At 43.4% G+C, this 22,261-nt stretch overlaps 1 protein-coding gene across 9 annotated transcripts in view; it reads left to right on the top strand.

Annotated features, from left to right (window-relative positions):
- Positions 1 to 22,261, top strand: part of Znf827 (zinc finger protein 827) — a 159,230-nt gene that overhangs the window by 76,268 nt on the left and 60,701 nt on the right. For all 9 annotated transcript variants that reach the window (XM_074041232.1, XM_074041233.1, XM_074041231.1 and 6 more), the window contains exons 6-7: positions 7,632 to 7,871; positions 10,197 to 10,254. In XM_074041232.1, coding sequence (XP_073897333.1) covers positions 7,632 to 7,871; positions 10,197 to 10,254 — 298 coding nt within the window. The remainder of the gene's footprint in view (positions 1 to 7,631; positions 7,872 to 10,196; positions 10,255 to 22,261) is intronic.

Below are 22,261 nucleotides of genomic sequence, written 5' to 3'. Positions count from 1 at the left end.
TTTGGCAAGAGCTGAAAGACAAAGCAAAGGGAGAAAGCTTGTCTCTATCAGATACAGCAGGTGCCAGGTCCCATGGCAGGGATGTTACTGTGTCATCTCTTCTGTGGTTGTCGGTCATTCATTTCACTCATTTGGTGCGCTTTTGACCATGTGGTTGTTCACAAAGTATTAAGTAATAATCAAACCCGACTTGACCCGCAGGAGTCACCTTTCCTGTGTGGAAGGCATTTGTATGCCCAGTCAAGTCCTTTGTGTCCTTAAGACTGGCAAACTAGAGATGAAAGCCTTTTAATTAATCTGATTGAAAGGTGTGTCACTCTAGCAAGTGAATGGCTTCAGCGTGGCAGGGTTGGCATTGCTTCCAGAGGTCCTTTTAGCTTCTTGTTCTAAAATACTAGTTCAAGGTCATGCCCAGGTAGTCTAGACAGGGAATGGTCTGTTCAGATGGTTTGCGTCCATGCCCTAGCGAAACCTTCACACTGTGGTTTTCAGTTCATGCATGCATTAGTATCTGGCAGACTGTGGCACCAGGAAAGGGACACTAGCACTGCACACCTACTGTGTGCTGACCTCAGGTGATGCAAGAGGCAAGCATGCATACGTCAAGAATGTCAAATGCGCAGACATTCAGCCTGCTGGCTGCGCGGGCCCTGTGCTGTCAGAAGGATGGACGGTGCATAAGAGCCAGGTCCTCTCCCGAGAGCTCAGTCCAGAGGGGGAACACACTTGTAAAAGACAATTCACAGTGCAAGGCATCATGTGTTTGCAAGATCTATACAATCTAGACAGAGAGCAGAGGAGCAACAGAACGCCACTGGAGGAAGGTGTGGAAGAAGGCTACTTAGAAGGGACTCTGAGTAGAGTTTTGCCACCTGAGTTGGGTTTCATCAGGGATTAAGGAAGGGAAGAGCACACAAAAGGTACGAGGCCGGGAGTGTGTAGCCCTGCCTGTGAAGGCCCCGGAGTATTTCGTGTTTCAGGAGCAGGAAGCTGCATGGGGGATGCTGAGAAATGATTTGGGGAGGGTGGGTGAGGCTTTTCATGGCAGAGAAAAAGAATCTTTGCAGCAATCAACGGCAGGAATTCAGCCTGGCCTTGACTGGTTTGGAAGCAGGAAGCAGCGTCTGCATGACACCCACAGCGCCCCCGGCTCCCCTGGGTTTCCAAGCTACCGCATCACGCCATTCCACCCCCACTCTGCTGCTTTCTTCCTCCTCCTCCTTCAGACTAGGTAATTACACTTCCATGCCATCCTCTGTTCTCCCCTGCTGATGTCACCCAGTCCCAGGGGCTCCATGCCTCTTGATCTCAGTGTCACGAATGCTGTGCTCTTCTGCCCAGGAGCAGTCACAACCTCCACCTCCTGCAGAAATCCTCAAGACTTAGGCGAAACAGAACTGAAAGTTTTCCAATGTATTTCTCCCTTAGTCTGCCGTCTCTGTTTTCCCTACTTCTCCTGATACTATCATCCAAATCTCAGATGCCTGGATGTCGTGGGAGTCTTTGTAATATCACCTGCCCCTTATCCAGTCAAGGTTCATTCATAATTTCTCTCACATTTGTCTCTTTGTTCTCAACTCAAACTCTAATTCTGTCAGCCACCAATTCCTCTCCATTTAACCTCTGGAATATGTCATGAGTCTTTTCCTCCCTTCCTTCCTTTTTGTTTCCCCTCCCTCCCTCTTTTCCTTCCTTCCTTCCTTCCTCCCTCCCTTCTTCCATTCTTCCCATCCTTCCTTCTTTCTGCCCTCCCTCTTTTCCTTCCTTCATTTTCCTCCCTCCCTCCCTTCCTTCCTCCCTTCCTCTTTCCCTTCTTTCCTTCCTCCCTCCCTCTTTCCATTTCTTTTTTCCTCTCTCTCTCTCTCTCTCTCTCTCTCTCTCTCTCTCTCTCGTGACAAGGTTTTGTTCATAGCCCAAGCTCGCCTTGAACGCAGAATCCTCCTGCTCAGCCTCCAGGTTGCTGGGATTATAGGTGCACACTGCCACGCCCTGTGCAACACCCCCTCCCTGGCTCCCAGTTAGGGACAGGCTTTCCAACCCAGCCCTACCTGCCCCTCCAGCTTTCCTTCTGTACAACATGCCCTGATCCTTTGTTACCCTGTATGTTAAATGGAAGCTTGGACTTTGGCACCAAAGAATTAAAAAAAAAAAAAAAAAGTAGAACAGAATAGCAAAGGCTGAGCTGGGAAGGGAAGAATAAGGATTTATCATTTAATGGGTGCAGAGTTCCCATCAGGGAAGATGAAAAGTTCTGGCGGTGGATGATGGCAATGGTTGCCTACCACTTGGTTAGACTGAATGCCCCCAAAGTGTGCACATAAATAATGCTAAAAACGGCAAATTTTATGTTATGTATATTTCACCACAATATAACCAAACTCTTAGCGCCCTTGCTGCCAGATTGAGAGTATGAAGTGAGAGGTTATTGAAGAATGTTTTCCATGGGGGAGAAGTGCCTGCAGCTGCCATGCTACAGGACAGAGGGGACATGGGAAGGGGCCCCGACGTCCACCCAAGATGACAAAACATGGCTTGAGGGATGCTGCATGAGATGTGTGGCATGTGTCCACATCAGCTGGGGAACATGCTGACCTGGTGTCTTGCCTCTACCAGGAAGTCTAGAGGGAAGAAATGGGCAGGTAGGCTCCTTTGGTGGCCCAGTGAGCGCTGCCCTAGTGTGTGTTCTGCTGAAACTTGGCCTCTTTGATCAAGTAAAGAGGTGGCTTTCCCATGGCTAGCACAAGATGGCTGGTGTGGGTTTCACACAAAGGAAGATGGAAGCCCACAGGTGAGGGTGAGGGAGGGGAAAGTGAGGGACCAAGTGGCCCCAGGCTATAGGGAAGGGAACTGCAGGGAAGAGAGTCCTCTAAAGGACCCCCCTCAGAGGATGACCCCTTGGGCAAATTCCACCAGACACATCTGTAGGCCCAAAGAGCATAAAACTATTCTCCAGCAGGACAACCAGGGAAGGCCTTTCCCACGGCCTTTGCGTGAACTGCCCTTTCACCTCTTCTGCCGGCCCTTCCCCAGGGTCAAGGGCAGTCCTGGGGTGGAAAGAAGGCTGTAAGAAAGGGAAGGACAGGCAGCACCCCTCCTGCCCTCCTTCCTTACAAAGAAGGTTAAACCGACACAGCACACCGGGTTAAGCATTCTGGTCTCTGAATTAAGACTGTTTTGCTATTTAAAGGGCCGTATATATTGTATTATCTTAGAATTATTATCAGGTTACAGTCCTTGCCTGAGTTTTCACACAGTACAGGGGAAGAGCTGGGTCCCCTGGACAGGTTTAAAGAGACAAGGGAAGACAAAACTAGAGCTGCTTTTATTACTGTCTCAGAGTGCTGCTTACCCAGCTCGGCCACACCGTGTTGGCCCTCCAGCAGACTGGACGTATGCTATGCCCACAACCCAGGAGAGAACAATTTCACCTCCAGGGTTTGGCTGCTGGTCTTCCTCTTTGCACACCAGGTTTTAATTTTACTCCTTGTATGAAAGGGGTGTTTATACTTGCCTCTTCATTCATCTGGATTTAAACTGCTTGAGGGCAAGGACCATGTCTTATTTATCTCCGTATCTTACATGTCATCTGTCATAGTACTTAGTACAAAGTCAAGATTTAAAAAGGGTTATAGAATGACTGATGGGAGCACTAACACACAGTTTGTAGCTAATATGCATTGTGTTAATCAAGACAGGCTTACTTTTTCTCCTATTGCCTAGCAGAGTTTGAATAGGATTTATGCAAGTCATAAAGCCAGCTTTAATATTACTCAACATCAGAGAAACTGTCCGTCCACACTTCTGTCACAGACTGGCATTTTTAAAAAAATAAATAGGCAAATGATACAATCTCTATATTTGTCATAGGAAAATTTGCCAAATATAAATAAGCATGGTGGTAGTTACTCACAGCCCACTCCCCAAACGGAGCCTACCACTAGCACTTTGTAATTTTTTTCTTGGAATAGCAGAATAGATTACTTCAGGTTAAATGATTATTGTTTATTATTTAAGGAAGTGATTCTAAAACCATTGCTATCGTGTACTTAGGGAAAGAGTAAAGTCCCAGATGTATGGACTCAGCCTCTGGGTGGGAGTCAAAGCTAATAGTAAGTAGAGATGATTAATTTGAGCATGATTAGGTGAGAATGCCCCAGGCCAACAGGGGAGAGCGAGCTGGGCTGGGTCCAAGTGAGTATGGTGCACACATTTGCATTCCCAGGTCAGCCTGACTCCTGATCCTAGGCCAGCCTGTCCAGGCACCTGGCTAAGTGGTGATTAATGTGGGGTGAGTCCATGCTAGACTGAAAGAGGAGAGTTTTTTCTTTTCTTACCATGGATACTATTTCAACATTTTTTAGAGTGAAAACTTGAATGTGGCAAAAACTTAAGAGCAGTGGTTTTCAACCAGGGTGGTCTTGCTCCTTCCCATCTCCAGGAAAACTTGACAGTGTCTGAAGTCATTTTTTGTTTAAACTAGAGGAAGGTGCCATTGGTATATAGTGGGTAAGGACCAGAGGTGTTAAATACCCTACAATGCACAGCATAGTTTCTCACAATGAAGATCATTCTGCCCCACGATCAACAGATAATGCCAAGTTTGAGAATTAACACTTTAAGACGAAAAAAGAAAAAGACAGCTGGGCATAGTGGCTCAAACCTGGCATTCTCCCTACTTGGGAAGTGCAGATTGGGAGGATCACCATTCCAGGCCAGCCTAGGCAAAAAGTTCTCTAGACCCCATTTCAACCAATGGCTGGGCCCAGTGGTGCACACCTGTCATCCCAGCTATGTGGGGAAGCACAAATAGAAGAATCACTATTCAGGCCTGCCTGGGCATAAAATAAGACTATCTCAAAAATAACCAATGCAAAAAGGGCTGGTGGAGTGTTTCAAGTGGTAGAGCACCTGCCTAGCAAGTGCAAGGCCTGAGTTCGAAAAGAAGAGAGAGAGAGAGAGAGAGCCAAGTGTTCTGTCTCTTGGCAATATTGCATGGAAGAAAAAGGACGATAAAATATTGATTGTACTGTGTCTCGCTTGCCCATTGGGAGGTCTGTTTGGAAACTTTCTCTGTGAGTCTGGAATGCATCAGGGGGATTAAGGATGCTAAAGGTTTTTTTTTTTTTTTTTTAATCACTGAGTAGTGTTGTGCATTTTTGAAAGGTCAAGAGTTGTCATAAGAAAGGGCAGAAAGCACTTCCATGCAAATCATACTTGAAATGATCCCAAGTAATGAAAATTAATTTCATTAAAGTCAGTGGTGCAAATAGCCAGGTGGTTTTGAATGCAGGGTGGAAGCCGGGGCCGTGGGGGTGGAGGAGAAGATAAATGGTGGAGCTTCGTTCTGTCTTTGCTCTTTATGTTGTTGAAATTTTTTTTTGTTTTGTTTTAGCTCAGTGAATCCCTCTGTATTTGCCCTTGTATTCCTCTGTGTTTGTCCTCAGACTTCAGAGTGGCTTAGCAGTGCAAGGGTCAGAGGCATCACTGTGTATCTGTGACTCTGACCCCACTGTTTAGTTTCCAAATACTAAGTACTTTGGAGGAACATGAAGAGGGTGGTGTTGGTTGTGATGGCTGTGGGGTCATCAGATCCCTAAGGTTGGGAGGGACTGGCTCCCCAGAATAAGCAAAGGACTTCAAGGGAAAGCAGAGGCTGAGCATGGAACTTAGAAATGCTTTCTTCTGCTTTTCTCATCTTTTCTTCTCCTTCTCTTCCTCCAACTCCTCCTCATTCTCCTCATGACCAACTGAATCAGTGAACTTGATTTTTATGATCTACTTTACAACAAATAGAGAAAAATCAACTTGGCAGGCACGGGGTATGGGGAGGGACCTAAATGAAATATCAGTGTTGCTCACAGTTTAGTTGTTGACAAAAACTCAGCCGTTTTCTCCCTGGGAAATGTGTGTACTGTGGCAGGAAGAAATTGGCGCTTTTGTTACATAAGAATACATTGATAGCACCATATTAACTTTAATCGTTTAATTAGAAATGCTCTTCTATCTTTTTACTGCTATTCAGTCAACTCAACATGTACTTGACTTTCATCCATGTCCGGTTTTGCCAGCAAAGGATAGTTCTGATGAGCTTGAAGTTTAGCTTTTCACACCTCCCAACTGTCCCCTGGTTCACACTGCTTTACACTGTTTCTTGTTATTCTAGCTGTCTGTCTGTCTGTTTGTGATCTATTTGTAGTAGCTTCCTAGGTCTGCTGTATAAAGTTGTCACAAACTTGGTAGCTTACCTATTCTATCATGGTTCTGGGGACCAGAAGTCTGGCCAGGGTGTTGGGCCTGGTGTGACCAAGCAAGACTCTGGTGGAGACACTGTCTTTTTCTCTTCCAGCTACTGGTGGCTCCAGATGTTCCTGGGTTTGTTCCTTTGTAATGCTAGTCTGTCTGTCTTCTCGGCCTTTCCCACAGTATTTCTGTCCTCTTCTCTTTCTAGGAAGGACACTTGTCATTTGGATTTGGGGTAATCCAGGATGATTTCATCTCCAGATCCCTAATTTGATCACATCTGCAAAACCAGTTTTTTCTTTTTCTTTTTTTTTGCAAGTAAGGTTGCATTCATAGATTTATAGGGTTAAATAAAAGACATCTCTGTTTGAGGGCCACTATTCAACTCCCTGCTCAGTCTATCTGTATATAATCTATCTATTTTTCACCTATCTGTGAGTCTTCTGTGTTTTTTTTGTTTTCCAGAATGCTATGTACATAGTAGTTACTATTACTTTTGTTGATTTGAAAGTGTGACCTTATTTTAAAGTGGCCCAAATTAATGTCTGGGTGAGTCACGCCCCTTGTTTCAAAGATGTCCTGTGATTATCTCTAAGAAGCACCTGGACACAGGTGCTCCCGGCTTGGAAAGCAAATGTGTGTTTCTGATGAAAGCTGCAACATCTAATATCACCCCTTAAGGAAGAGCAGTCAGGAGACTGCTGGTTTCCTAGGTGTTAATCCTTGGGCTGCAATTAACTGCCAAGGTGGTCTTAAGGATTACTAGGTAGAAATGTCTCTGTTGACTTGACCCTATTTAACCTTCATTAATTTAGGTGCCTTCGAAGAGAGAAAGAAAATTGATCTAAGCTTTACAAATAGAGGGAGGAAGTCATGATATACATGCTTTTTTATTTGATTCACTGAAATTGAGCAAGTTATAAAATAAGAACAGACATTGACTATGTTCCGTTAGGTCTAGAAACCTCATGGTAGAGGGAAGGGACACATGGGAGTGAACAGGAGACCACAGTCGAGAAACCCAAGTTCTAGGCCTAGAGGTCAAGGCCTGACTGTTACCTATGTGACCTTAGCCAAGCCACTTAATAATTTCTTGGGCTAAAAAAAACTTTTGAAGAAGCCAAGTGGATTGAATGGACGGTTTCAAACAATGCCAGTGTGTCACGGCACCTACTATCCTAAGGGAGTCCCTGACTCAGCCTAGTAATTTTGTGATGAGGAACTGGATTTTCCGGGGCTAGATCTCAGTGGTAGAGTGAGTGTTTGCATGTGCAGGGTTTTGGGTTCAATTCTCAATACCACTGAAACTCAAAAAAGAAATGCAGAAAGTGGGTTTGGTTCAGAACTAAGAAACAGCAGCGTTTTTGTTTCTCTCCTTCATCTGCTTGCAGCGGAAAGCTACAAGGAGACACAGATGGTGAAGATTAAAGAGGAGCCCATGGAGGTTGACATCCAGGACTCGCAGGTCTCCATATCACCCAGCCGGAACGTTGGCTACAGCACTTTAATGGGGCGAGAGAAGACCGAACCCTTACAGAAGATGCCAGAAGGCAGAGTGTCCTCAGAGAGAAACCTCTTCAGTCAAGACATATCTGTGAAGATGGCTTCCGAGCTTCTTTTTCAACTGTCAGGTATGTTTAGCCACAGAAAAGGGTCAGTAATTGGGAGTCTTTAAGAAAACCCTTCTAAGAGGAGGGAAAAAAACCAGCCCACACGATAGGACTTTTTAGAAGGAAATCAGTTTTGACACTTGAACGTGCGTACGGCCACCAAATTAACAGTAGGAAAGTGTTGCCAAACTTTCTTCACTATGTAGTTACGATCCTTTTGGAATTAGAACCCCGTGCAGTTCTGTACAAATGATCCCTTTGGCCAGGCTCACCACCTACCCTGACTGAATTTTAGTAGCTGATCTTATTAACAGTCTTTCTTTTCCAATGTGCAGAAGATAAACTTCAGTTTACACTTCAGTTTGCACCAATGGTGACTGAATTCCAAATTAATGTGGTCTGAATTAATGAGATTTTATTGTATCTTGCCAAAACAACAAAAAAAAAAGTACAAGGATTATTTCCAGCTATGGCCTAAGAGAATATTTTCAGTAAACCAACTTTTTCTACTTTGAATTCACAGAATTCAAAAATGCAGTGATTACCAGCCCAGAGAAGCACCCTGATGAAGTCGCTGAGGGCGGTAGTACCTCAGTTGGTCCTTTTGTCAACTCTTTCAAGACCCATACCATTTGTCCCTAACAAATTTTAACATGCTGTTTGGTTTTTTTTTTATCATGATTGAAATTGATTATTTGTACACATAGAAGGCTCATATTTTGGTAGAAACACATATAGCTTGTCTTAGGCAAGCACTGGCCTACCTGCTGAAGTACACTCATCGAAAGAGTTCATTAGAGATGTCTGATAAATTATGTTTTGTTATGGGTAACAAGACACCCATTAAATGCTTCATTATTTAAGGCTTCATTTACTCCTCCACCCCTGAGCAGAATCACAGAAAAGAGGGAAGATTCTAAAGTCCATGTACCACCATGACAGCCCCCCTTCTCACTGGTCTGGTGACATCCCAGTAGCTGTGTAACTGTTACATGGGCTGAGAATGGTGGCCTTGGGGTTCTCAAACAAGGACTGCATTTGCAGCCATCTCTGTAGCAGTGGAAATCTAATATTAATTCTGTAAACTTCATAGGACACAGAGATTTTTACCAGCTCTAAAAACACTCGAGATACTTTTTTTTCCAAAGGCTGGGGCGTCTCTAAAAAAGCAACATTTTGATGATGATTTAAGAGAAAAGTCAACCAAAGTGAGCCCTGAGAGGTCCTTCTCAGAAAGTCTGTCTCTAGTAGCGCGTTCTCACAGTCACCTATCAGCTAAAAACTTTGTGTCTCAGAGTTCTCACTCTGGTGCTGTCACTGCCTGGGTGACCTCACAAAAGTCATTCAGCCCCAGTTTCTTGCTTGTGCAAGATATTGCTGGCAATCCAAATTTACTCTCATTGTCATTGGAGAGTGGACAGAAAGGAATTGTCCACATGAATACCCATGCTGTGGCTTGAGACTACTGTCACAAAGATAGGTGGGACAGATGTTATAGACCTTTGTTTAAAATTTTCCAAACATCTACAAGATTAGTTTGTCACTTGTCCTACCAGTGAAATCTGAAGCTCTCATAGAACTGGCCAGATTTTCTTTAAATACTTAAAGGAAGCCATTGAGATGAGAGCTGTGATGGTCAGGTAGAGTCTTCACATTTGAACTGGTTCAGGAAGGCCACAGTTCAACTTTCGTGTTCTTGAAAGCTAATTAAATAATTTCTGACAGCTGGTAGAAACAGAACTCAGATGCACCAGTGAAGGGTTTCCCCCTTCTCCTCTAATGATATGTTTCTGTCCTGGTGACATTTATCAGGATAAGCAACCGATGACTGCAGCACCAAGAGGTCTTTCAGCTGCTGTTATAACCCCTCTCACGAAGGGTTCAATAATGCAGAGTGCGTGGAGGTTGTTGTCAAAGCCAGCGGTGGAACAGTTGTCACAACTGCAGTTTTTATGCTGAATCTGAGGAATAAAGAAATTTTCAGCTGGGAAAAAATGGCTGGAAATAACTGCTCTGTGCACATATCTCTTTGTGTATACCTGTATGTGTACGTGTGTGTGTGTGTGTACACATACTTACTAAGGCTTGTCTAAAATCAGCTGACACACCTTAAATTTAACTAGTTTCTTTCATATTTTTATATATTTAAAAATATTTCTGCGGGTATTACCTACATGCTTTTGGCGTGTCTTTCCTGATAAGATAGGGAAGATTTGGATGTTTATAAAAGAAACCAAGAGAAAGCAACAAAGAAAGAGAAATGTTGGAGTGTTTCCACTTCAGTCTAAAGGTGGAAGGTGAGTGAGCACAATCTGAGGCTTTGGGCCTCATTTTTTCTTCCCACAGAAAAAGTGAGCAAAGAGCACAATCACACCAAGGAAAACACCATCCGGACGACCACCAGGTAGGTGACTTTGTGCGGGTCCCCTCAGACCACCTCCTGTGTGGGTCATTAGGCTGGAATCATGTTTTCACACACACACACACCACCTTCAAAGGAGTTGTGCTTCTTTCTCCATTTTATCTCTCTCTCACCTTCTCTCTTTCCCTCTCTCCCTCCCTCCTTTCCTCCCTTTCTCCCTCCGTCCAGGCCTCCCTCCCTCCCTCTCTCCCTCCCTCCCTTCTGTCTTCCTGCCTTCCTTCTTTTGTGGTAGTAGTGGGTTTTGAACTCATGGCCTTGTACTTGCTAGGCACGTGTTCTACCACTTGAGCCATGCCTCTAGCACTTTTTTCAGTTGTTTGTTAGATAGGGTCTCTTGCTTTTTGCTGGGACCAGCCTTGGACAGCAGGTCCTTCCATCTCTGCCTGCTGTGTAGCGGGGATGGCATGCATGGTGTCACCTGGCCTTTTTCCCTCCATTTTCTACCAGAACTTCTCTGTTGAGGGAATCAAGACAGAAACTGGGTCAACAAGGGGCAAGACCATACTATTTATTAAATATATACTAGCTGTCACTTGCTGGGAATTTTCCATATGTCATTGGTTTTTATTTCTTATATAGTTTTGTGAAGTAGGTGTTATTATTACCATCTTTGCAGAAGTTTATTTTTTTCCTTTTTTTTTTTTGTGGTACTGGGAATTGAACCCAAGGCCTCATGCATGCTGAACGTATAACATACCACTGAGCTACACCTCCAGCCCCCAAAAGTTGATTGATTTAAAAATTGAAGTGGGCTGCACAGAGATGGAGCTGGGGCTGTAGCTCACACATCCTTGCCTGTCAGGAAGCCAGGGTTCTTATTGCACCTCTCCAGGGCAGACGTACCATTTTCCTGTGCAAGGCTGCCCTCCACCCTCACACCACCTCAGTCTTCTGAGTTAGCCCAAGACAGGAGCTGAATGAAAAGCAGCAGCCAGAGGAATCTGGGCTTGTAGGATGAAGGCTGGGAGCAGGAAGAACAGGCCAAGAGCTACCAAAGTGTCTTTAAGACAAAGAGCTTAGCTTTCCTAAGCAGAGACAGATTCTTCCTGGTGGGAGCAATTGATTGGTTTTGTATTTTTAATTCTGTGTGTGTATGTTTTACTGGGAATGCAGGGCCTCGCTCTTGTGTTTTTAATTCTTAAAGCAAAAGATAAACACTGCTTTTCTTTTTGGTGTGCTATGCATTGGCCTCAGAGTGTGTGGATAGAATGGACTTGAACTTTAACCCGAGGTTTCCTTCACACCGGGCAGTGGTGGCTCACGTTGGCACCTCATGCCCATAATTGTACCTACTCTGGAGGCAGAGATTAGGAGGATTGAGGTTCGAAGTCAGCCCTGACAAATAGTCTGAAACCCTATCTCAAAAAAATCCATTGCAAAAAAGGGCTGGTGGAGTGGCTTAAGGTGGAGGTCCTGAGTTCAAACCCCAGTTCTGCAAAAAATAAAAAAGGTTTCCTTCTAGTTTAATTAGTTGGAATTTAGACATACTGAGTGTCAAACAGAAATGAACCCAAAGTCAGCCTGCCTCAAATGGGGCTAGATCAGGAGATAGAGGCTGGTTGTCATGGAACAGGGGAGCAGAACTGGGTAGAAAAGGAGGCTTGGCCTGTGAATTATCTTGGGAAGTGATCTGGGGAGTACAAAGGCTGTTGTGTGTATGCAGTTGGATGCCCATGTGTGGGGTATGAGCCACATGGGATGCTGGCCTGCCTCCTGCTCCATGTCATCCATGTCACACATCTGCTGTGCACGAGCTCTAAGCACTGATGAGATAATGCATGTGGGTTTCTCTTTGCTTCCATGGGGTTCTGTAAGTATCACAAGTCAGGTTTCCTGGAAGCAGAGCCCAAGATGGGGTTCTCAGGAGCAATTTACTGGATGTGATGAGGCAGGAGAAGGAAGGGGAAGGAGTCTCCCAAGATGTGGCTTTCTGGGAGTCCCCAGGAAGTGTACCAGGAGTCACGACTGGCTCAGGCAAGGGGCCAGCTCCTGTACCCCCATTGCTGCCCAGGAGCTCAGTCACCCCAGCTGGGCCCCCATCCTCCCAGTGAGGGCTCCCATGGGGAGGGTTTCCATCCGCAGTCAGCAGCCATGTGCTTGAGGAGGTCCTGGGCAGGATTCCCACGGAGGTTTCTGCTGGCTCATTGAGGTTACGTGACAACACATGACAGAAAAGTGAACGCTGCAGACCATGTTATTCTGTGCTTTTTGGGTGTTCTGGGAAGAGGTAAGGGAGGTTTGATTTAGCCTCAACAACTGAAATGTGCCTTAAGCTGAAATTGTCTTGACTGGAGCTGGAGCATAATTATAAGGGAGAAGATATTCTTTTTTTTTTAACCCATTCGGCAAAAAAAAAGGAGATTATGAGTAAGAAGAAATATGAAGCAGATCTTTTGCCCAATAAAAGGAAAGTTTCCTGGAAACCAGATTGGTTTATAGAGCTGGGCACAGTGGCTCATGTCTGTTATGCTAGCGACTCAGTTGTCAGGAATCAGCAGGATCGAAGTTGAAACCAGTCCCGGGGTGGGGGTTACCAAGACCCCATCTCAAGATTAATAAGCCCAGCCTGTTGAGCTCACATGTGTAATCCCAGCTACATGGGAGACAGATTGGGAGGATTGCTGTTTGAAGTCAGCCCAGGCAAAAATCGAGAGAGCTATCTCAAAAATAACTTAAAGCAAAAAGGGCTGGAGGTGTGGTTCAAATGGTAGATTGCTTGCCTAGCAAGTATAGGGCCCTGAGTCATAACCCCAGTATCACCAATAAAGAAAAAAGGAAAAGAAGTTCGTGGTTTATAATTCTGCAAAATTCTGGGTGTATATTAATTTTTCCTGAAAGTAAGTACCTTGCGCAAATCCACAAATAGATTTAGTGTCTCTCTTTCTCTCTCTGTTTCTGTCTTTCTCTCTGTCTCTCTCTTTCTCCCTCTACCTTTCTGTCTCTCTCTTTCTCTCTCTCTAATCTTTGGTGGTACTGGGATTTGAACTCAGGGCCTCAAACTTGCTAGGCAGGCACTTTAGTGCTTGAGCCGCACCCTCAACCCTTTTTGCTTTATATTATTTTTCAGATAGGGTCTGCTTTTGACCAGGCCTTGAGCTTGACCCTTCTACTTACTCCTCCTGAGTATCTGGGATTACAGATGTGAGCCATCTGTAAAGAAAGCATCTGCCCTGCTTTCTTTCGCTGAGATGGAGTCTTGGTAACTTTTTGTCTGGGCTGGCTTCAAACCAAAATCCCACTTCATGAGTAGTTGGGATTACAGGTATGAGCCACCATGCCTGGCTCCAGTTATCTTATTTCTTCTGTTTGATTTCCTAGAAACAGCTAACTGCTTAGAATGATAGCTCATGATTAGAATCAAGTTGAGAATCTTAAGTGTTTGGGAGTTGCTAGGTGCCTTTAGGATGACTGAATTGAGAAGGAGCTACAGCCTTCCCTGCATTACTTAGGGCAATGGGTGCCTGGGCCTCTCCTTCTGTGCCTGGCATCTCCTGCTCCTGGGAGGTCTGGATAGCCAAGGGATGTGAAGAACAGAAAGAAAACCAGGGACAAGTGTAGCGACCCCAGATGGAACGCCCATGGCTTGGCAGTCCAGTGGTGCTCACCTGTGAGACCAGTCTTCCCATGCCCAGGTGCCATGGGAACACGAAGTCATGTGTGTGTGGCCCCATCAGATTCTCCCTCCTCTTGTCTGGCCATGGCAGCTCTGCCTGTTGTTAATACCTCTGTTCTAAGATGGGCAGATATGGAGAACAGAAAGTAGCGTGAGACTGCATTCCTTGTTAGCAATTTTTCAAACAAGGTTTAGGTGAAACTAAAGGTTAAAACTAATAACTGGCAAGTTTCTGGATCATTGGTTCTCTGCCTCATTTAAAAAAAAAAACTTGTATGATGGAAAATTTTAAACATATACAGAAGTAGGCAGCATGTACCATTCTAGTATCAGTTCAGAACCTGCATTGTTTCATCCTCCTCCCTCCCTTCTCCCCCCTAAGATTATTGTGAAGCAAATTGTAGACATTATTTTAAGAACTGATTTGAGGGTGCCTGTTTTTCCTCCTTAGAATTTAGATCAGCTGCTTGAATTAGGATATCTTGCCAAAAGTAAAGGAGGAGAACAGTCCACCAGAGTGTACCATGTAGCCAGGCAGAAAAATCAACTTATCTAATAACTGGAATGATTGGGCCATGTGGTCCTTCAGACCAAGGCCTTGACCTTGTCCCTGCTCCCTCGTTTGCGTCCTCATAAGGGCACCTCCACTGAATCAGTCCTTTTGTTGGAACTTCACTGCAAATACTAAACCAGCAGTCCTTCTGCCTGCCTATCCTTGGAGTCTAGATAATTCAAGCCAAATATAAAAAAGGTTGTGGGTCTCCTTTGAGAGACCAAGTGCCCTTAATGCCTTTCTATCTGACAAGTGAGATGTGAGAGAGTCCCTGATAGACCCCCAAGAACAGAAGGACAGAACATTTATCAGACTAATACAATTCCTGATTTTTCTATTTCTTTTCCCAGCAAAAGCCTAGATTTTGCAGGGAACAGATAACCAGCTATTATGGTCATTTGGTAGATGAAAATCCATGAGGCATAATAGCATAACCAGATCCCAAAGTTTAATGGGATAAAAAGAAGATTTACATCTGTTGACATGGTCCATCGCCCAGCAGATGCTGGATAAGATCGAAGTAGGAAAATGGAACCCAACAGTCAGAATCAGATAGCTCCTGGCAGGTGAATTGGACATGCTCAATGTTGTGTAACACCATGAGCTTCGGACAATGGCTGCCAAGAACCCTCTCTTGGTTATTTCTTCTCTCTTTTTTCCATTAATAATTCAGTATCCATAGGAGTATAAGATTGCAGGCCTATCAGAGACGCTTCTCACACTTGGCTTGCTTTATTCCAAATGCAACAAAGTGTTTGCCTGAAGGGTCCTTTTCTCCATTACTAGACAAAAAGCAGAAATGAAAAAAAGTCAGAGAAAGATACTCATATCATGCTGTGCGGACCAACATTTAATTTGTCCAATTTTCAGAATCTGAAATGCAGGCTATTTTTCTGTGATTTCGATAATAGCACAAACAATGTTTACTGAAAGACGTAGTCACTTGGAAGGGTCTAATATAGAATTTTCCTGTGTGATGGCTTGGATTCGTGCCCTTAAATATTTATGATTCAGTAATAGAATTTGCACAAATTGGTAAATGCATGATGTGTGCCTCGACTCATGCAATTCCCCCTTTTCATTTCTTTCAAGAGCATGAGAGAATAGCGCTCCATTACCTTAAAAAGTGAAATAGTACTTTCAGAGAACATTGAGTTAGGCAGAAGCAATTAAGATTAGAAACAGGAAACAGAGCAAAGGAGACTGGTGATTTTTTGCATAGCTCTCCATATATTCTCTTTACCCTTCATATTTTTAAAATTAAATGCATGACTGGCCTTGGTGCACACCTGTAATTCCAGCTTCTCTGGAGGCAGAGGTAGGAGGATCAAGCTCCAAGACCTTCCCAGGCAAAAGCAAGAGATCCTATGGGGGGAGCGGGGGAAGTCTTGGATCGTGGCTCAAGCAAGTATCTAAGCATAGAGCCCTAAATTCAGTTCCTCTTGTTGCCAAAAAAAGAAAGAAAATCAGGTGGGCCAAGTTCTAAAAACTGGAAATACTACTAATTTCATGGAGCTCTTTCAGTTAGGACGTTCAAATTTTTTTCCTTTTTTTGAAGTCAGGGTTGTTTGAGGGCCACTGCAACTTTTTTAAAACTGCCCTTTCTCAACACACTGCCATTTCCTGGAATACTGTCACAGCAAATATCTAAGTCTTTGATATTTTGTGGTTACACTTCCTAGATGTGCCTTTGTGCAGTGCACAACCTGCAACACTTTCTGCAGCTGCCCTGACGTAATGCTGACTTTCCACTAGAAGTACATCCTTTCAACTTAGCTTTCAAAGAGATTAAAACTCATTCTTGAAAACAGTAGATTCACACACACACACACACACACACACACACACGGGGCCTGGAACTACAGAACTTTGACATATCCCTACACCCCTTGTCCTGTGGGATCACACCTGCCATTTTCCTTCCCATTTGTGGCAGCTCTTCAGAATCTGTGGGTTGAAATCCAATGCTCCCAGAACTGCTTAGTGTTTGTTCCCTAATCTAGTCCTCGTTCCCCATGGACTCCCCACCTCTGTCCCTACTGGCTCACAATAACCTTCTGTCTTGCTTGTGGAACTCATGACCATCCAGTATGAAGTGTAAATTTGTAAGTCTATGTACAGACAGTCAGATCCTGTGCTCTCTGGCTGCCTTTGGCAGACTGTGCAGTGGGGGATGCAACCATAAGGTTGATGTGGCTTAGGTGCTGGCTTTAGCCCTGCTTTATCTGGGATTTTCTCTCAAGAGTGTCTCCTTGTCTGTTGATAAAAACATAACAAAGATGCTAGGTCACTGTCAGTGGAACGCAACAGGCCTAGGGAGCACCCACACTGCACCCACAAGGTCTTTAACGTGCACACCACAGTCTTGCACCCCTGCTGGGCAGACTGAGCTCCTCCTTTCTTGCCTCACTCTGCAGAAAGCCCCTGGTCCTTTTGCGGTTGGCTTGGGCTGCCCTGGTCTGGCTTCTCCACTGTGGTGGCACTGACAAGGCCTGGCATTGTGCTCCTTGACTGAGATGTTTCCTGGCTCCCAGTGGATGAATGCTAGAGCCCAGCCACTGGAACCTGTTCCCTGAACATTCGGTGTACACTTGGCCCACCTGTAAGACAGTTGCAGAGAGAAGGGGTCCTGTTTCTCAAAGAAGAAAATGCAAAATCTTGCTGATAAAACAAGACACTCAGTTTTCCTCCTACCATATTTTATAGTCTCTTCCTTCCATAGCTCTGGACTTCTAAAACTGAAGTAGACTGAGACTGATGTCACAATCTAGACACACTTGTCCCTGTCTGTGTCCTCACAACTAATTCTGTAAAAACTGAGTCTCTCAGAAGTAAAGAATCCTAAACAGTAAACCTTTATAGGGTTTTTTTTTTAAGTTTTCAAAATAACTTTGACTCCCAGAGGATATAGGAAGAGAGGTGTGATAATCATTTATAATCTTACTGCCCAGAGAGAGCCACTACCAAGTAGGTGTTGTGTATCTTGCTGAATTTCTTTCCATTTATATTTTTTTTCTTATAAAAACTGGATCTTCCAATATGTGCAGCTTGGTAAGCATCCATTTCACCTAGAAATACATTGAGAACATCTTCCCCTGAGGTCAGCCGAACTCTGTATGTTTCTTTTAATGTCTGCTCAGTTGTCAACATTTCCATGGGTCATAATTTATTTAGATATTGGATATCCAGGACCCCCCCAAAGTGGTTGCTACAATAAACGACGTTGGGAATAAAAGGCCTTAAAGAAGTTTACGTTTTTCAAGTTTTTATTTATGAATTGTTAAACTGATTTCTAAAATGATTCAATGTTCAGTTCTACCAGGAGCTAATGAGAGAGACGAAGATAGAGACAAAGATAGAGCGAGAGATGAAGACAGAGAGAGAGAGAGAGAGAGAGAGAGAGAGAGACAAAGACAGAGAGATTATATCAAATGTCTGACTTTTATCACTTAAAGGAATTTTTTTTACCAACCATTGGATTTAAAATCTAATTAAACTTTTAACTTATGGTTCCACTTTGTTTATGATGAGGCACTTTTATTTGTTCTTTTGTGTATTTTGTTGTCATTTATTAGTTTGGTGGTTTATCTGGACTTTTTTTTTTTTGGTTATTACTATTGGCTTTTTTATGATGATGACAAATTTAAAAACAAAGTAGAAAGAATAAGAAAATAAATCATCACATTCCCATCAGGACTGAGCAATTTCAACACCTTGTCACCTTGCCTCATCATCCTTTGTGTGTTACCTGTCTGTCTGAGATGCTGAGGACCAGACTTAAGGTCTCACACACACCAAGCAAATGCTGCATCATGGAGTCATGCCCTCAGCCCTCCCCTGTATTTGAAATCACATCTGAGATAGTTTACTCCCAGATTCTACGGTGTGTGTTTCTTTAAAAATAATGGTATTTTCTACATTACCATTTCACACCTTTCAAAATTAACAGCACCCTTGACTGTAAATGTTGAGAAGTTTGTTTGACCAGCACCAGCCAAAAGCCCACCCACATCAGCGGAGTAAGAGAAGGAAACACGTCTTAGCTCTCTTGTCACTCCAAAAATGAAAGCAGAAAGTCTGGGGCCTGGATGAGGAATGAAGTGACGCTGTGACCTTGGTTCTCCTCTGCCCACAAGCCCCATTTAGAAAGCCACCAGCGCTGCAGTGCCAGCCCCAGTTTTTAGGTAAATGTCTCAGCCGACCTTTCCCAATACAGAGAGATTGAGTTTTCCTCAGTACAGTCCTTTTTCTGAAAATGTGTGAGTCCAACATGATCGATGGCTGGGCTTCCAGGTCCAGCCCAGGGTCACAGAAGGTCTCTGTTATGTCCCTTTTAAGTTCGAATAAGGAATTTTCTGTCTGGATGGTCAGGGTTGTCTGCAGGGTGGACACTCAGTCATTTTACTCTTAGGCCCTCTTCTCCTCCCCCACGTTCCCTGACCTGCTTCCTGGGCTTCTTTTTATTACAGAAAACAAATAAATGAAATCATTCAGAAATCTTATTTTGTGGTATTGAGAAGGGAAGGACAGGGTTCATGAAGACCTTTGAGACTGGTTTCTTCTTAGTTACTCAGGAGACAAAGACAAAGATTTTGGATTTTGGTTCAAAGCCAGCCTGGGCAAACAGTTTGCAAGACCCTCTCCAGAAAAACCTCATCACAAAAAAAGAAAAAAGGGCCAGTGGAGTGGTTCAAGATGTAGGCCCTGAGTTCAAACCCTAGTACCACTTAAAAAAGCAATGGTTTCTTTCCTTTTAGATGACTTTTGCAACTTCAAATACCATCATTTATAAATATGCGTAATAGAGATATAAAACATATAAAAAGAACTACCAAATATGTTATTCTAAATTATTAGCAAATTAAAGAGAATAATTTTGAAGAAAAATGAGCACTAGCTAAGAATGAAGGAAATTTCATATATCATGAGTACTAGTGGAAAACGAAATACAAATTGTGTTCCCCAGCCCCAAAATCTGAAATCTGCAGTGTTCTAACATCCAAAAGTTTTTGCACACTGACATACCACGACACACATGGAAAATTCCACATCTGCATCACATGACAGGTCGCAACACAGGTGTACTGAAAATACTGTATACGCCTGTCTTCAAGTGTGTGACCTAAAGGTAAAAAATAGATTTCCTGTATAGACTTGGGTTCCCTCCCCCAATATTCCAGGATACACCCTGGTCCCAAGCCTTTTGAAAAAGGGATACTCAACCTGAAAGTTATTTGACACTTTTTAAAAATGAAAATCTAAAAATAAAGTATGACAATGTTTTTGAACTGGGAACACATTTTTCATGCAAGCTATTCTAGCTTCTTAAAGCCCGTGAGAAAATGAAGGTAGTTATAACTAACCGATGTATTTTCCCTATCCCATATCCTTAAATAATAACATCTTTTTTATTTTATAAATTTGAGGGGCTTTAAAAAAAAAAGTTTTGTTCTTTGGCAGTATGTGTAATCTGTTCCCATTAGCAAGTTTACTTTTGTTCAGAGATGACATTTCCAGTTTGTTCTCATTTCCTTTAGTTCATTCTGTAGACATGGAGATTGTATAAGGAGGCTACTTGTGACCATTTTAATTCAGTCACATCCATATTCCACATGTTCAGAAAGCCTTTGAGCAGCTGATGGGGTGGCTCAAGTCCTAGAGTACCGGCCTAGCTGTTGGAAGGTCCAGAGTTCAAAACCCCAGATCACCTGAAAGAAGTTTGGGTTGGTGGAGTGGCTCAAGTGGTAGGTAGAGCGCCTACCTAGCAAGCATGAGGCCCTGAGTTCAAACCCCAGCACCACCAAAAAATAAAATAAAAAGAAAGTCTTTGAACTGGAGTAAGATTTCCTCTTGGAGTGATTTGATTCATTGCTGTCTCTTTTTGTGGCTTTTGGAAACACGGAAGATTGTTGCCTCAACTCCAGCTTCCTGTTCCCTTCAAAATGTCACTTGGTGTAACTCTTGGGGTGTGTGTCAAGAGCTAAGTGATTCAGAGTTTTTAAAATACCAGTTCGGTGGTTTTAAACAAATAGATGCTATTTTGATTTTTAAAAAATAACATATGCATACGCCTGTGACCCATGCCTTGAGTCGATTACTGGCTCTGTCCACAGGAGGGTGAGGTGGGCCAGGGCTGAGGCCTGCTGGAGAGCAGGCACTGGCTCCCACAGAGCTTTCCCCCCCAGCCTGGGCTTCAGCTCTGCTCTACGTTACGTGGCTTCTCAGACACATCCAAGTCCATAATTTGTTCTAGAAATTTCCTTTGTAACAATTTCTTTCGGATGCATTTCCCCCAGCTCTTGGGGAAAAAAATCTTGGGAGCCCTTTTATATCATCTGATGCATAGCTGAATAGTTACTCAAGAACTTTTACTTGAAAATACACTTTTTTTCCTTCATTTACTAAAGAAATTTGTCTATGCACAGATAGAGGTCAGAACACCACTATAGGATGATTGGCCTTTTCTATTTAATAAGGTTTCATTCCACCTTGATCTGCTTAGGTCCTGATTTGTTCTGAGTAAAAAACTCATTACAGAGCAAAGTCTTTTTTTTTTTTCTCTTTGCCCATTTTTCTCATTCCCAAGTTCAGAGCTGAGAGTTGTTATTGTTGTCTTTTAAAAGGGAAAAAACATTTTAGGTGGGTTCCTTAAAGCCCTCATGCAATGTAGTTATTTTTGGAACTTTCTTTTGCATGCTGGGTCCACCTTCTACTCCTGTGTCTTTTTGTTTTGTCGTGTTACTGTCATCACAATGAGCATTCCTGTAATGTCTGGTCTCAGCACTGACACAGGGAGGGTGGCCTGAGGACTTGCTCCTCTGCTCTGTGTGAGGCACACTCCTTGTCAGTCTGCAAATGTGAAAGCTGGACGTGCCTGGCCACAGTCGCACTTAGCAAAATGTGTCAGTATTTAGCGCCATCGTCTTTTATGGACTGTCTTATTATTTATTGTAAATGTTTCTCTTTGCTGCCCTGTGCTGTTGACCCCATAGCTTGTGCCATCTCAGGCCTGGAATTGTTCAGTGTCAATGACAACCCTTCATACCATAGCCTAAAATATATATATATACACACGTATATACATATATATATGTATATATAACCTTATACTTTCAACATCTGCTCTCCTTTTATGCAGAAAAGAACTTCAAATAGACAAAAGTTTTATAAGATATTTATAGTCTATTTACATGGATTTGCTAAGTTTTCCAGCAGCCTGTCTGTGTCCGAGCCAAAGGGACTATGTCATAGTAGACAGTTATCTTGTTAAATGACAATAAGTGACGATCTCTTCTCCTCTTAAGTATAGCTTCAGACTCCTCTTTTGCCACCTCTTTGTGCAGAAAATTAAGCAAAAATAAATCTCTGTTATTTTTCTTGCCTTTTTTTCACTTTCTTAGCTTACTTTTTTTTGATAGGTCTGGGGTTTGAACTCAGGATTTCACACTTGCAAAGCAGGTGCTCTACTGCTTAAGCCGTGCTCTGGTTATTTTGGGAATGGAGTCTTGCAAACTATTTGCCTAGGCTGGCCTTGAACCTCAATCTTCCTGATCTCAGTCTCCCTTATAGGGAGGATTACAGGTGTGAACCACCTGCAATTACAGGTGTGAACCACCACACCTGGCCTTAGCTTACGTCTGAAGAGGGGCTTTTTCATAATAAAATGACACATTTGGGCAGCTGGGGAATCAGGAAACAAAGACCAGGTATGTGACAGTCACCAACTAGCTCCTTTTCCAGCATAGTTAGTAACAGATTTAAATTACCAGTTGAAGAGCTGTAAAAGTGCTTCAGAGTATGGTTATTACACTGATTGTTTTCCT

Source organism: Castor canadensis, chromosome 9 (genome assembly GCF_047511655.1).
Source record: "Castor canadensis chromosome 9, mCasCan1.hap1v2, whole genome shotgun sequence".
Taxonomy (NCBI): domain Eukaryota; kingdom Metazoa; phylum Chordata; class Mammalia; order Rodentia; family Castoridae; genus Castor; species Castor canadensis.
Note: the sequence above shows the minus strand (reverse complement) of the source record. Positions and strands in the feature narration are given on the sequence as shown.